The sequence below is a fragment of the Styela clava genome, chromosome 15 (genome assembly GCF_964204865.1).
Source record: "Styela clava chromosome 15, kaStyClav1.hap1.2, whole genome shotgun sequence".
Taxonomy (NCBI): Eukaryota; Metazoa; Chordata; class Ascidiacea; order Stolidobranchia; family Styelidae; genus Styela; species Styela clava.
In genome coordinates this window covers 7,035,464-7,051,052 of record NC_135264.1, presented here as the reverse complement: position 1 = coordinate 7,051,052, position 15,589 = coordinate 7,035,464, and the positions used below count along the sequence as shown (strand labels likewise).

The following is a 15,589-nucleotide window of genomic DNA, read 5'->3' as shown; positions in this document are numbered from 1 at the left end:
GATCACTCACACTTTTCGCTTTTCCAGCTCCGATTCACCGCGAATGCGCTCCATCAAATCTCGCAAAATTAAGAAGCCTAAAAATCGGCACGCGTGCCTTTACTGTTCTGCGTGCTTTTCCTGATTAATATGACCAATCATATGAAACGTAATGGATATCTCCTTGTTCAAACTAGAAAACAGTCAAGAACAGTATAATAATCCAGTAAGATATGAACTTGTTGCGACCCCACAGGTGGTCACGCGATACACGCAAAACAAAAGCACGAGCCGCAGAGATCTTTTCCAGACACAGTAGGATTTTGAGCTTGTCGCCAAGTTATCGACGACTTTGTCATTGTAATGCAAATTCATTCCGTTTGAGGCGTCGATTAACTGCAGAGGGATTAATATTATGAACCCAATGAAAAAGAAAGGGCTTGATTAAAATCGTGATTCTTCTTTACAGTCCAGATTGAAAAAGAATTACTTATCACAATTTTAGATATCTCTTGATAACGAATACCCATCGCCAAGTAATCGAGCAATCAAACTGTGGTCCGTCTTTTCAGCCAGTTACTGCGTTATGCGAAAAAACATTCTCATCACTCGATTCAATTAAAACCTCACTTTGATTAAAACGAGGCAAGGAAATCGGCTGCACGCGGCTGCAGAGCTATGTGTTGCAAAAACTTCTTTGCCTCGTTCGCAATCTTGTATTGGAAACGAAACAGCAGCAAAATTCTCACAGAAGTTAATTGTGCATTATTTTAATGTGAGAATTTAATGCGTGCCTTTCTCACGCATAATGGGTGCCCAGCACTGCATTTCATTACGCAAATATATGGTATTATTTTATGTTTCACTCATTTTTAATTTTTGGTCGGCACATTATTTGATAGTTATTCTTCGTGTGAAATGTTTTAAAGTGTGCTTTTTTGTCTAGAAGCATATTGAGTGCCCGACATTGCATTATAAGACGCAAATATATGTTATTCTTTTCTGTTACGGCCATTTCAATTTTTGCCGGTCCGCGAGTACATTTAATCTAATTTTACCGGTCCGCCAGGGTAGAAAGGCTGGGAACCGCTGTTCTAGAGCATAGGTTCTCAAAGTGCTCCGTACGGAGCCCCAGTGCTCCGTGAAGTACACCTAGGGGCTCCGCAAACTATTCGATTACTTTTCAAAATACTGACTTGGCTAATTTTCAACTGTTTAAAGAAGCAGTAACAGCTTCGCGATTTAAAAAAAAGGTCTGGAAAAAATACAAACGATTGAAATTTATTTTATTGCATGCGGCTCCGTCGGTAGTTTCAGAATGAAAAAAAATGCACATCGCGCGTATACAATTGATTGTGTTTCGATTTCGCAGTGACTACGATGAATACCCGAGGAAAACCTAATATAACATCAAATTTTGTGCTTTACAATCACGTTTTTAATCAGACGTGAGTCTGCTGAAACCAAACTTATAGTGTGAGTTTCCATTTTAAATTTTTTAATATTTTAGAATGCCGTTTTTCATTCAAGAAATTTGAGCTGCGGATTTACCTCTTTATTAATCATTATTTTCAGCATTTCGTTGCCGATGACTATAAAATGGTAACATGTTTTTCACATTGAACTTACAATTCCCCCACGAGAACAAAAAAGCAATTATCGTCGTCGTTGTGGAACAATACATGTATATGCCGAAGAAAATTTTTGATTTAGGGAGAATAAACACCGGCGTAAAGACGCCATGCTGACGTAAGAAATCGGCGATTGTAACAAAATGCAATTGCGCACGTTATTAGAGGCCTTTTTAGTCAACCGAGTCTAAGTCTACCGACCTTTAAACCCCGAAAATTTCTTCCTATACTTTACCATTGCAAAATTTTAGCGGCTATTTTAAGAGTGCTTTTGCGAGTTGGCGTCTGTAAAAATGGGGTATGTGTCTCAAACCATTATAATGATTCATTGCATACATGTATTTCAAAAGTACCAGTAAAGAATTTTAGCCTAGTCCATCACAGTTATTTCTACACTATTTTTTATAACTGCAATTAAATTAAAACTCATAGGAAAACAGAGTGATCATTGAATTATCTGATTGATATTTAAGTTTCCGAAACACAACAGAAAACTAACGAATAGAGTTCAAAAACGCGAAAACGAGGTAATGTTTACGACCACGCTTGAAAATCTGTCAGAGTGAGAAAAGTGTCTGAGCGGATGCGAAAAGAGAGCATTGTTTGTTAAGTGTCAAATTTACAGCTTTAGTATATATAATTTATATTTGAAATTTAGGTTTATTTTGACTTGTATTAAACCTATTGAAAGAGGTTTAGCATTTAAATTAAGTAAAGTACTTTTAACTTATCCAGGAATACTAATCAGGAAGTAACTATGCTAACATTTTATTTGGGGCTCCGTGAACAGTAGTCGGGCTTTTCAAGGGCTCCGCAACACCTAAAGTTTGAGAACTCCTGTTCTAGCTAGAGCACCCATTATGTACGTTATCCACTAACGCTGATAAACACAATCTCACTCTTCCCATGGCCGTCCTGACCCTGCATAATTATACATTACACATATATCCAATAGTCATTTTATAGCTCTATTAATATATTATTTTACCTAAAAACATTTTTTATAATATTTATATTAATTTAATGTTGCACTACGTGTTCAATGGACATTCGAGCTTGTAGCTATCATTTGTCGGTCTCTTAAAAATGATAAAATTCCTACTGTAGGCTACTTAATCGCCAGATCCGGACCCAGAGCCGGAGCCAGATCCAGATATTTCCGCAGCAGAAACTGAGAATGTTAGGACAGCCGAACCTTGAATACAGTTACGCCTCGCTTCAGTTTTAGCCAGCTTTGGATGAATTGCTTCACTATAGAAGATACCAAGTTCTGGAATATGAGCCGCGAGTGCTGGAGCTGTGAGACTCGGCTTACCCAACAAAGTTTCTATTTTCCTTTGATATTCATCCACGATGTCTTGAAATGAGCTTGTGTTGATTGTTATGTTTGGTGGGATCACAAAAGCAAAATTGAATCCGTTCAGTTTTGGAGTGATGGTCACTTCCGTTCTGTCAAATTCATTATCTGATAGGGTATCTCTGAAGATAATTTTGTACATTTTATTTAATGTTGCCAGTAAATCGCATTAAGACGTTAATATGTCTTCCGCAAAGTTGTTAACATTTCTCCAAACCAAGTCACTTTCATCTAGTTTACGGCATTACTGAAATTGTACATACCCATTTTTTAAATATTTTTTTATATACGGTATATTATATTAGATTGTAATGAGATACAGCAAAATTTTGCCTCGCGTAAACTAATGCAAAACAGAAAAAGTACATACGGACACTTGTATTCAACACATGCTGTTAGGCCATTTCCTCGAGATATTCTACGACCGTATTCCTTTCCTTTTGTAACTGCATGTGTTCCTCCACGGCTGATTGCCTCAACTGTCCACTCTTTCAAGTCGTCTTCGTTGGCATCAATTGGCAATATCTTAACCTTAAAAGAACGTGTGAAGTTTTTAAAAATATTGATTTATACAGTGAAGTAAAAGCCCAGCGCATTTCAAAACTGTCTTTCCGTGCAGGCGATTTTTATATTTTGATTGTATTTTATTGTATTATTTATTGAATTCATTTTGAATAAGCATTCATTTCAAACAACTACGGTATTGTATAATATAATTAGCATTATGGGATTCTTAATACACTAATGCATCTTCAATGTATTGAGATTTTTGTTGCACTTACTTTCACATAGCAAGCTTTGAAGAGATTTCTATTCGGCCACCAAGAAAACAGATCATTTATCCAAGGTGAAAAAATGTTGTTTTCGTCTATGGGAATTGTATTCACTTCAATATCTTCAGGTAAAACTCTTCAAAAATGGAAACATTGTTTATTTCAAATTCAAAAAAACGTGTCAGTAGTTATTTTATATCTACAACATTTTGCTTCGGTTTCAAGCGAGACATTGTCACCGAAACCAGCACCTCCATAGAATAGAATGCCATGTTACTGGTTATCATGATTCTTTGGTGTCCAAGAAGCTGTAGATGTTATGAAGTGCCGTAGGTATAATAGAAGCCAATTACTAAAACTGAGATGTTACGACTATGTCATTAGTTTAAAAATTAATGCGATAAAGCAACTCAGGTTCCGATATTTATTTCCGTCGTGCAGGAATCATTGTAACGTAATAAACACACACAATAAGACAAAAAACTATCAAAAACGGAAAACATTGACCCATAGAGGGATCCATTGATCCATTGATGAGGGATCGCGAAAGACTCAGTCATCCAGTTAGCGACACCTTATTGCTGAATTCAAGCAGCAGGTATAGCGGATTAGTTACAGGGAGCAGAGGAAGACGAATCAGCGACATCTAGTGATCAGGATATACTTCGATGAGTGCTCTTCTGGTGCTAACACAGCAACATTTCTGCCGATTGTGTTGACTAAGCACAGTATGAAAATGACGCGGCTGCCCAACAACGAGGATACGATGAAAGCGAAATACGTGGAATGGTAAACCGGTATGCATTTGGCTAATGTTAGATGATGAGTAGTTAGAATATGTCAATACCAAGCATGTAACAGATAAAAGCAAAGTAAATGATGCATAACTTTCGTGAAAGGGGTGGGAAACGTACATAAGTAAAAATGAAAATTTAGACACGTCACAAAGAGATCTCTTCAGCAATTCTCTATTTGATTTTGTTAGTTCCGGGGGAAAATATATGCGCGTGTTAAACGCCTGTTTTACAGCGTTTGGCGCAAAATACTTTTATTGGTAAAGGCGACATTTATTTTCAAAACCCATTTGGTACGAGATAAATGTACGTTTTGATGGTGCTATGGAAATAACGTACCTGGATAATCGAAAATGATTATCTCCGAACGGCGCACTATAACATTCATAGTGGTATCTGTATATGGGCCCATTTGAGCCATGGACATTTTCATTTTTTGGTATTTGCACAGTGAAGTAATTCAATTTGTTCCTGTGTGATAATAATATGATGGATTTAGTCAATGTTAGAATTATATGCATAAAAAAATTCTCCATCTTACCTTGTGCACTTTTACATACACGTAAAGTATATATTTGTAATTATTGATTGCATAATTATATTGGTCTTTGTTATCTGATATATATCCTAGATAAAATTCAGTTGAATCGACAATCTAGAAACTTCTGTTATTTAAGAATTCTTGTAGATCAGTTAATGATTCAGTATCCTATATGTTATACTTACTCAAACTTTAGTGTAGTCTGGATGTCATCTGGCACTTTGGGCTCAACAACTATGTAGTCATTGTCTTCAGCTTTAAAAAACAACATTAGCAATGCAAGAATGTGGGGGTTGTTTTGCTTTGATATCAGTGATAAAATTATTGTCACAAAAAATAGACCAATGCTTGAACAGAAAATATAAGCATATCGGTATAGCGAATGTGGAATGTAACTACGTATTTTAATGGTATTTAACCCCTTTATATTATTAGCAAGTTGAATTCAATAAAAATAGGTAATTTTGTCAATTTTCCTGATACTGATTTAGCGCAGCAACCCCTTAGTCTTTAAGCAGTGCTTTTTTGTACCGAGCGACTCGGCCTCCGCCCGGGAGTTGAGACTGTAGCTTTTTTACATTTTTGTAGCTTTACTGATTTGGATTTCAACTTATAACTTGTATATAATTTAAAAATGTTCATTTAAATATTGAACCAAAAAATAATAACGAGAATATTGGTCGGAGACCGAAGACTTATCGATCTCAGATCGGTAATTAGTTAATAACTCGCTAATTATACGACATAATTAACCCAAAATCTATAGGCTTCTGGTCCGAGGTAAGATGCATGCACATGCAAAATTTGGAGCAGATTCAACCATGCGTTCGTGAGATATCGCGTTTATCTAACAGACAAACAGACAAACATACAAACAGACAAACAGACAAATACCTATCAACATACGTACCGATCTTAAGATCGATAAGTAATTACCATATACTTGAGCGATGTCGAACCAATTCCCGTTGCATGGAACCGAAACACAAACTCCATTATATGCATATCTTCTAAGATAATTCGCCCACGCTCCGTTTGTAGACCTTGCGTATAATGAGATCACAACAATTCCATTTACTTGCGAGGACTCGAGATATTGGGCATCGCTGAATACTCGAACTAAAAAAAACAGATTTTTTGTTATACGTAGCTTGAATGTTATAGGACTTCATGGTCTATTTTTTGGAATTTAGATATTGTAAACGTGTTTTTCTTCGAAGCCTTCAAATGACAACACTTGGCTTTATGTCTGAGCACGAAAACTTGGACTTGGAAAAGCTTAGAAAGCTTAAGGCCTCAAAGGAAAAAAATTAAAATAGGTGTTTACCTTTCATATGACAATATGGATAAACTAATGCATCTAGATTCCAAATTTGACGAACGCTGCTTATGTCAATACGTGTAATAACAGACGCATGATTACTTCTTTTTCGTCTTCTCAATGAAGTTCCTGACGATGTCTATGTACAAATATCATTCAACAATGCTACTGTTTTGAATTATACGATTAAAGGATTGAAAGTTTTTTATGTACGTAGGCCTACATTCATTTGAGAAACTTCTTGCCAAACGCCGTCCTCTGTTCCGAGCCTGTATAGTTTAACTCCGTCAGTTTCATCTTGTGAGAGTCCATCCGTGATCAACTCAATTTGTACCTACGGAACAGTATTGTTGACATGTATAAAATCATGAATTTATAAATTGTAATTTATTGGGCTTGCATCCTTATTCAATTATTGAAGTAAAATTTAAACTGCACTCAAAGCGAAACGACAGTAGAGTTACTCCATCTCTAAGTATTTCCTAATAGAGTAAGATTTTCACAGAGGGATCAATATATTCTTCAAATGTAAAAGAGTAAACAAAATGGAAAATCGTCATGTAGCCAATATTTGCGAGAAAATAAACTACATGTGCGTATATACCTACCCCGCGTGCATTCAACTGTCTTCCATCTGCGGTTTTAATGTCAGTTTGCAACATTCCGGTGGACGACAATAAGCCAGGACCCTCTCCGTCGACATCCTCAGTTAGAAGCTGTGCGGGTATATTGTCTGAATTTTCTCTGTTTGACGGGTCTATGAAATTGATCGCAGCTTTGACCTGGAAGTAGAGATTTGGCAATTTAACAGAGAGAAAGTTTTTGTTACAGGTTTGAAACAGTAATTGGTATTATGCAAATCCCCATATTGTTACATGAATATCTTATCTATAGGATGCTTCATAGGTATTGTGTCCAATAAAATAAATGGAATCCGATTCCTGGATGAATTTTTGTGTTTAAGCTGATAAAAATATTCATTCCTCTACACTGCCTTTAATTCAACCTAGATTTAATTTATACTTATTTAGTTCAAAAATTTCATTTGTGGTTTGTGATTATTTAAGCGGCCCAAATTCGCTTGTCTTTAGATAAATTTCCTTACCTCTCCGCTATATTCAGTTCCATCTGGAAGAAACATTGAGTTTTCAGCAAATTCAATCGCTACATCTTGAGTTGTTCCAAGTTCGACAGTTTTCCTTGTATCTGATGAAAAACTTATAGCAGCTGGTTTTAGAACCATTTTCACAGTTACTGAATAAGCATATTGGTTGCTTATAAGATTAATGAGCTGAAATTTCGAATAAAACAAATTATGGTATATCAAAATGTTGTCATGATACCATGATTTTGGCACAAGGTAAATAAATATATAAAAAGCTGTATCCTACCTTTACTTGTGTAAAATACAGATCGTCTACGTCGTCAATTATTGAAAAAGTGATACGATAATTTGATGGATATTCCACACTGAAACTGAAGTGTCCATTTGTGTTTGCTCTTCCAACTTCGGTGTCGTTTATTTCAATTCCAAATGAACAGTTGTGTACCTTCGAATCACACCCTTCCATGCTGAAACAAATTTTTTATAGTTTTTAATTGTGCTTAGAACATTAGTTCATTTCATTCATTCCTGTATTTGTGGCACAATGTCGATTCTAAGCCTCTTGTTGTATTTTGAACACATGAATTTGTATGATTAAGTTATTTTTGTGAAATTTACCACAAACTTCACCTCACACTGGTTATGATATTTCAAAGGCATTTTGCAAGTAAAGTTCAACTAAAATCAGCAAACCTTCCGGCAACAAAAACTTTTGGTGATTCGCAAATCTGGCATTCACATCTCAGTACTCGTGAAAACTCAATGTCGCCTCCTTAAAATAATAAAATATTAATTTCATTTTGACACTCTGTAGTTTATCGACTGTGAATATATATATATAAATACCTGAACAAGATGCGATGCTTCTTTCGTACACTGGTCCACAGCATTTAGGGTTGACGTCGTTGCTACAAAAACTAACCGAGCAATTTCCAACATCTCTCTCACAATTTGGTGCAATGGTTTGAAAGTTCTGGGCACGTTGGCAAGCTGTGATTGTGATTTCATTTATAATTGAAAAACCATGGCGATAATCTATTTGTGCAATATATATTAATATATGAAGATTTCTATTACCAGGGGCTTTTGTACAATTTTGTTCATCCGTCCCTCCTTTGCAATCATCGGAACCATCACATGCCCAATCTTTGGAGATGCAATTTCCATGTGAACCACCTTGTATGCACCAGAACTGACCGCTATTACAAGCTAAAATAAAACAGATATATAAAGTATCTAACTACACGGGTATAAAATAACCATAAATATTTGAAAAAAACAAACAATAAATGAATTGTCGCATTTTTCTACAAGTCCACATTGATTAGTTTCATGCTCATAAGTAAAAACGCATGAAGATATCATGACACTGTATAGGAATATTTTTGATCGGGATTAATAATTAATCGAAAAATTAGAAATTTTCAGAGCATATTTACGTGTGGTTATATAAACTTATTTACGTGATATCGGACAGTCTTTTTCGTCTTCTCCATTTTTACAGTCTTCCACATTGTTACATACACTTGATGACAAGATGCAATCAGATCCACCGTTTGCCATAGCGCCAGAAGTACATTGGAACCCATCACAAGTATCTGTAGAACGTGAAAATTTATAAACAACGTTTAAACTATAAAAATAATAATAAACGAACAAGGGGTTAATAAAATGAGTTAATCATGCATCGATAGCAAATTGGCATTTAAGGATAAAATTTTCAGAATAATTCTCATAACGTAGTTTTTATTTTTTATTAGGTTGCTCAATTCTGATCCGCTGTCTCGTCTTCACTTAGAAATATTATCTAATTACTTAGAATCGTAATCCCAATAAAACGAGAAACAATTTATTTCGTGACGTACTATCATATAGAAATGAAAAAATAATTTCATTATGTTCATATCCAAATATTGCATAACTTACCGTTATTGCGAGAAAACACGACTGCAATGGCTATAACAGCTCCAACTAGTGCCGCGGCGGCAACAATTGAAACAGCTATCGCCCATTTAGGACATGTCTGTGACGCTGGTTCTTTTGGCTGAAATTAATAAATTATTAATTTTGCGTTAATAAGAAAAACAACGCTCTACTGATATATGACTATCAGTATTTCGGCATATAATTTTTTACATAATATTAAATAATGAATTAAATGCTCTCTTTCCAGTTCAAATATTTAAATCCATTTTTCCCATTTACAAAAAATTGAATTAAAAAAAAAATCACTATTCCTATATATCTCTAAGCAACGTAACTATATACATGTTAAAAATTAATCCCGTTTGCTATAGGGTACACAAATTTGAAATATTCTGAAAAATAAACTTGCCACTCCGTCATTCTGGTCTGTAGATACCACCGTATAGAAATTATGTCTTTTTGACATTGTCAATTCGATCTAACAATTATACCTGCAAACTATGATTTCTTGATTGATATTTGCAAGTAAATTACTCCGAATATATAATCGAAATCTAAGTACAACTAAAATGAAAACAAAACACATGATGACATATATATTTTTGTTTTGCTAACCTGGTAGATATATCAATTCTTGTTAACAGCATATATAAGGATAACACCAATTTCAATAATGTTATTACTATACATATTATTCACTATTCATTTCAATAGAAATGTTTCATTTTCCACTTTTCAGTTATAATACTACCCAATTGTAGTTATCTCCATCATTGCCAGTTTCACCTAATTGCAATACTTACTATAAATACATTTCTAATGATTAAGTGAATAAATTTCTTGCAGAAGAAACAAAATTGATACCAGTGCGACAAGCGAGCTCATGTTTGGGCAAAACCTTATGTACGTCGGTTACGCCGAAATCCACTCTCACAATCATTTTGCTTAATAGCAATAAGAAATCAAATGCTAATGATGATGTTGATACCAAAGTTAATATCAAGATAAATGTTGGATGAGATATCATTTTACCCTAAATATTCTTTTATAAGAGTAAGATTTAAACAAAAACAACAGCATTTTTTGCATGCTTCACAGTTTACTATCAAAATTTTTTTAATGGTTCAATAGTTTTTCAAATAACATATTTTTTATTCATAATCAGGTTCAAAGGGTATTGCCAATTTTGACAAGTTAAAAAACTTCAGTTATTTTGCATTCCAGTTTGTTGACACTTTCATAGAGAACACAAATTTTTAAAATTTTGGACAATCGAGCTTATTTTATAACATTATTATAATTGGTAATAAAATCTACTGAAAAAGGCACCATTTAAAACAAATGGCAAATTATTTTTTTAAAATCTTACACAGCTTGCAAACTCGACATCGCTAAAAGAAATAAATAAATCTCAAAATTTCAAGTTAATATGCCATGTGGTTATACCGACACTAACTTACATTCAAACATCATCAGTAGAATATACTATAATGCTCGTTATGGTGCTAAACCCGAACTTGATACACTCGTGGCAGTCGCCATGTCTTGTAATAGCTTGACTGACACAGAACCTCATTGGAATAATACCTTCGCTAGCGTAAACAAACCAAACAGTTGCTTTAAAATCGGTTTGCTTTCAATACTGGAATGTCTCACGCGGATTCAGTTTATCACTAAGTTTATCATCACGGAACAATAAGATGGAATCGTTTGAATACTGCATTGTCTATTTTGCGTACTCAGCGTGTAAGGGAAACTCACTGCGTAACACAATAATGAAGCGAAACCTAGGGGCAATTTACAGTTTGCCAAGCAACGATTTTGGTTCTCTATTTGTTGATTTTCGGTTTACCATAGGGATAACAAAAGATTTTATTGATGAATGAAGTCATCAACGATCGAACAAATCAAAATAAACCATGGGCGTTCCTGAGAAATTAGCGCTAATGCGTTTCCCAAGGGTTAAAGGACAATTCTTGATTGTGTATTATTGATTTGTGAAATTATCTAATACAATAAAATTTAATAAAAGTTTTTTCGGCTCCAATTGACAATTACCTAAGCAATATTTTTACCGAGCATAGCATCTATGCAACTAAACAGGGATAAAAACTCCAACTTCTCTATTCTTAAAAGTACAATATTGGCCATTTATTCAACCAAGCAATAGAGCCAATGTAGAAATGTGCACCTAACAACTCACAAACGATAGTCAGTTAGGTTTTTTATTATATGAAATCTAATATTTAGGTGATCATAACATAATGTAGAATATAAATTTTTCGCCAGTAGAAAAACATTTCAATTTTGTAATAAAATACACTGCAGAAAATATTTAATTGGTTATCCTAAAAAAATTCTGTTCATATTCGATAATATTTCCGTAAGTGTAATAATTTAGTACCATGCTAAACTTTTATATATAAAAACGTACTAAACGTAAATATATATAATAGATTGACACAAACAGCTCATGAATCTCTGGCTCCAGAGGCAAACCTTTAATTTTAATCACTAAATCTGAGGATGGAAAATTTATAAGAATCATCAATACAACTTTCGCTTTTTTATTAAAGCATTTTATGCTAAAGCTGGGTCAGGTACCTAGATAGTAGTATAGCGTGAACTTTAAAGCTGAATTATGAAAGGCTAGTAGATAGCATGGGGTCTACCACTGCATATCGTTTATTTCAATAAAATCAATTTAGCGATAAACACTCCATGGACTGCACGTTGATAGACAACATATGGCAGTAGACGCTATGCAAAATAATAGCACCATTTCGACCTAATATGTAAAACACGCTTTTCAAATACACTCGGTGTTAATTTTATTACTCAAGAGAAATATTTCAATGTCCGTATTTCATTGTATTATATACCCATAATCGGGTCAACAAAATCTGAGTAACAAGAACTGTCTGTTTAGAAAGTATTCACTCGCGGTGTATTTGTTTTTCGTAGTTTCACGTTTCGGGCTTTTCCACGCGAATTCAAATTTCAATAGAATGCGGCAAGTCTAATGTACACAGTACGAAGAAGTTAACTTTGTATTCTTTTGTTCGTAAAAGTTGAATACTCTTTCAAAAGCCACTTGTGAAAATATAATGTTATCAAAGAAAAGGATCGGCTAGAATGCGTATACTTCCGGATTAATAAAAAAATGACGTTTCAAAATGGCCCGATCAATAGAATGTATTTGGACAGTACATGATTCTGAGACGTTATCGCATTATTTTCTAGTAAAATAATTTAGTATTTTTGAAATAAATAAAAGCAATAGCCTTTTAGAAAAAAATACAATCTTCAATTACTGAAAATTTTGGCAATTGGTTCAGTAGTTGATGAGAAATGCTATTTTTGCATGACAATAAAAAGAAAAATATTAATAAAAATAACAACAACAACAACATAATATCAAAACAACCCATATGTAAACTTCGTGTTAAAAAAGGTAATACGCAGTAACCAACCCAATATGCATACCTGCACGGGTGTAAATGGCGTTTATTTCTGTCCTGATTTTGAAACATTAGAGTTTTAGGAAAAATTTCATGATATTGTTACATCGAGAATTAAAAAATAACAAATAATTTTCAAAAAACACATTCACATGACAGGTATTTAACTATATACTATGGTTGAAAAATAATAGTTATGAAGTAAATAATAAGTAAACTGTAATCGATATCATGAAAGGCAACAAGAACGACAAACATTCTCACTATGTATCATTTATCAGATTACACAGCTTAAGAGGTGAATTCAAACGACCAGTGTTATTAGTTGTATGCAGCCCTATTATGCTACCTTGGACACTGCTAATTAAACGGTTCCTGAATTAATTTTATGATTTTTGTTTATTTAATATTTGTATATTTATATTTTGAATTTTTTAAATCTCTGTAAGTTACATGAAATACAGTTGTTTTTATTTCAAAAATAAGAAGTAACTCACCATCTTTCCGTAGCACGTTGGAGTTGGGTATGGATAGCATGTGGATGTTGATTTTTTTGTCATAATTGTCTAACCTCATACTAAGTTTGAATATATTGAGAGATTTTCTTGCACAAATGAGCACAAATGAGGTAAATTTCACATATTTGGGAGATTTATTCATGGAAAAATCAGTTGAAAGATTTTTAAAGTAGGAATGATTTCAAATATATAGATTTCGAATTTTAATATTTGATTAGTTCATTTTCACCCAGCCCAGGTAACAATCATACTACAAATAGAATGTTTCTGGCAATTGATATTAGTCGTCTAAGCGTCATAATTAATACGGCGTAAGATTAAAAGACAAATTTTCCATAATCTCAATTAATTTCAATATATTTCTGAAATAAATACTGTACTTTCACACTGTAGAAAATAAAAGAATCTGACCCTCATTCTATCGTTTCCATATGACCCTTTTACACAACTGTATGAATAATTTGGAGGATATCGCACGCCAAAGAAATTGGGTTTTGAGAATTCAGCATACCTAAAACATCGTTAAACTAGAAAAATGTTACCAAATTTGGGCGTTGCTGTGGGGCAAATATATTTGATGAATATAAAAGTCAAAAATATTAAGTTTCAAGTTCAAACAAAAATCAAAACCCCGTTCTACATAAAGCCAAAAACAAATATTTTTGATAATGGATTCCTTACCACGGACATAATGAAACATGAAGAGGCACGAATATCATATTTTATTACGAATTGTGGAATGCTTACAAGTTTGCCACGCCCAAGTTATAATAAGATTCCAAGAAACGGCTTGAATACATATTTACAGGGTATTGTATAACGACAATACACTTTACAACACTTTATTTGCTTTTTACAACACAATATCATGGCTTTATTTTATTAGATAGTTTATGGTAAAATATCCCTTTGGTTGCAGTTTTACTTTGGGGTTGTTTGCGCAATGTCTGGAGCGTATGGCTATGTTTCATCGGTATACGGTTTTGTGAGGTGTCCACTAAAATTTTAAATATTCGCTCCAAATATACTTGTCGTAAGAGTTCTTACTTACAATTAGGACTGGGTCGCATACTTGGTGATTTCAGAATTGAAAGGAGGATTTGTTCGAATCGAATCTCGAATACTTGGAATATATATATACTTCAACTGTATGTGATTTTTGGACACGTTTAGTGGCCATAACGATCGTTTCAAAATGTTGTTGTTATTGTTATTTTCTTTCGTCATTATCATTAAAAAATCGCTTTTCTCTTCGAATACTGGACCAATTGCTCTGAAATTTTCAGTGGTTAAAGATAAAATTTTTCTCCAGAAAGCTATTACCTTTTTTTCGCTATGACGTCATCAAAATTATTGCCATTGGGTGGCGCTACGTGTCCAGATATTTGAGCATAGCTCTCTTGTTTTTATTGTGATGGCAGTCCAGACACATAAATTACTGAAAACATCATCTGAGTTCATCACCTAGTCCTAGAAAGTTTGCTGAAACTATACACACAGTAAAAAACTGAGATGACCGTAAATGGTCGTATCGTTACCTCCCAGTCATACCGAAAACTTTTGTTCCACTTATTTTGTTACAATGATATTTTATATTATGTGTTTCTTGGTTGACAAAAAAAATAAATTCTCTTACTCTCTCTTCCACCAATAACTCACTAATAGGCAAAGAGTCATATGTCAGAACTGCATTGTGAAAAATGACTTCAATAAAAAATTAAAAAATTCACCTCGACCCTTGGCAGTCAAATAAATAACAACATGGCGGCAATTTACAACTTTCGTCAGAACCTATTCAATATGTTACTATTTTACTATGTACTATTCTACTATGTACTATTTTACAAAATGGTTATATGGAGCTTCTACAATATCTTACATCAGGCCTGGGCAACCCTTATTACAGGAGGGCCAGAAACAATTAACTGAGTGAAGCCGCGGGCCGCACCCAAAAATTCTACTTAATAAAGATTTGGATACGAAAAATTCAACTTTCGAAAATTCGTCTCGTTAAAATATTGCTTCGACTAACGTAAGATTTTCTACATACGGAAGGCCGAAAACCGAAAACGAAAAAACGCGTGTAGTGATATTTGTTTATTTCAGGTTAATTTAATGCAGTTCTTGAAGAAGGGATGTTCAGTTTGAATTTACTATTCGAATATCGCAATCATCGAATATCG

The 15,589-nt window shown here is 33.8% G+C and overlaps 1 protein-coding gene across 2 annotated transcripts; it reads right to left on the bottom strand.

Annotated features, from left to right (window-relative positions):
* Positions 1-2,557: 2,557 nt before the first annotated feature.
* Positions 2,558-14,748, bottom strand: LOC120334229 (cartilage intermediate layer protein 1-like). 2 transcript variants are annotated; one of them, XM_078109359.1, is made up of 17 exons: positions 14,730-14,748; positions 9,428-9,545; positions 8,965-9,099; positions 8,579-8,710; positions 8,348-8,491; positions 8,195-8,273; positions 7,788-7,968; positions 7,502-7,687; positions 7,005-7,178; positions 6,620-6,730; positions 6,403-6,535; positions 6,012-6,194; positions 5,261-5,330; positions 4,874-5,005; positions 3,750-3,876; positions 3,338-3,498; positions 2,558-3,089 (listed from the first exon to the last, which is right to left on the bottom strand). In XM_078109359.1, the coding sequence occupies exons 3-17, from the start codon at positions 9,062-9,064 to the stop codon at positions 2,723-2,725; spliced, it is 2,280 nt and encodes a 759-aa protein (XP_077965485.1). In that variant the 5' UTR covers positions 9,065-9,099; positions 9,428-9,545; positions 14,730-14,748; the 3' UTR covers positions 2,558-2,722. The 2 variants fall into 2 exon arrangements, with proteins under 2 accessions (XP_077965485.1, XP_039257632.2); XM_039401698.2 differs by lacking the exon at positions 14,730-14,748 and adding an exon at positions 9,837-10,010.
* Positions 14,749-15,589: the final 841 nt, after the last annotated feature.

Excerpts from the sequence above, each read along its gene's own strand:
- LOC120334229 (XM_039401698.2), bottom strand. The coding sequence starts at position 9,893 with ATGTCAAAAAGACATAATTTCTATACGGTGGTATCTACAGACCAGAAT. Across the intron at positions 8,274-8,347 it reads AAGCATCGCATCTTGTTCAG|GAGGCGACATTGAGTTTTCA; the intron begins GTATTTATATAT and ends TATTATTTTAAG. Across the intron at positions 3,877-4,873 it reads AATCATTTTCGATTATCCAG|AGTTTTACCTGAAGATATTG; the intron begins GTACGTTATTTC and ends CCATTTTTGAAG.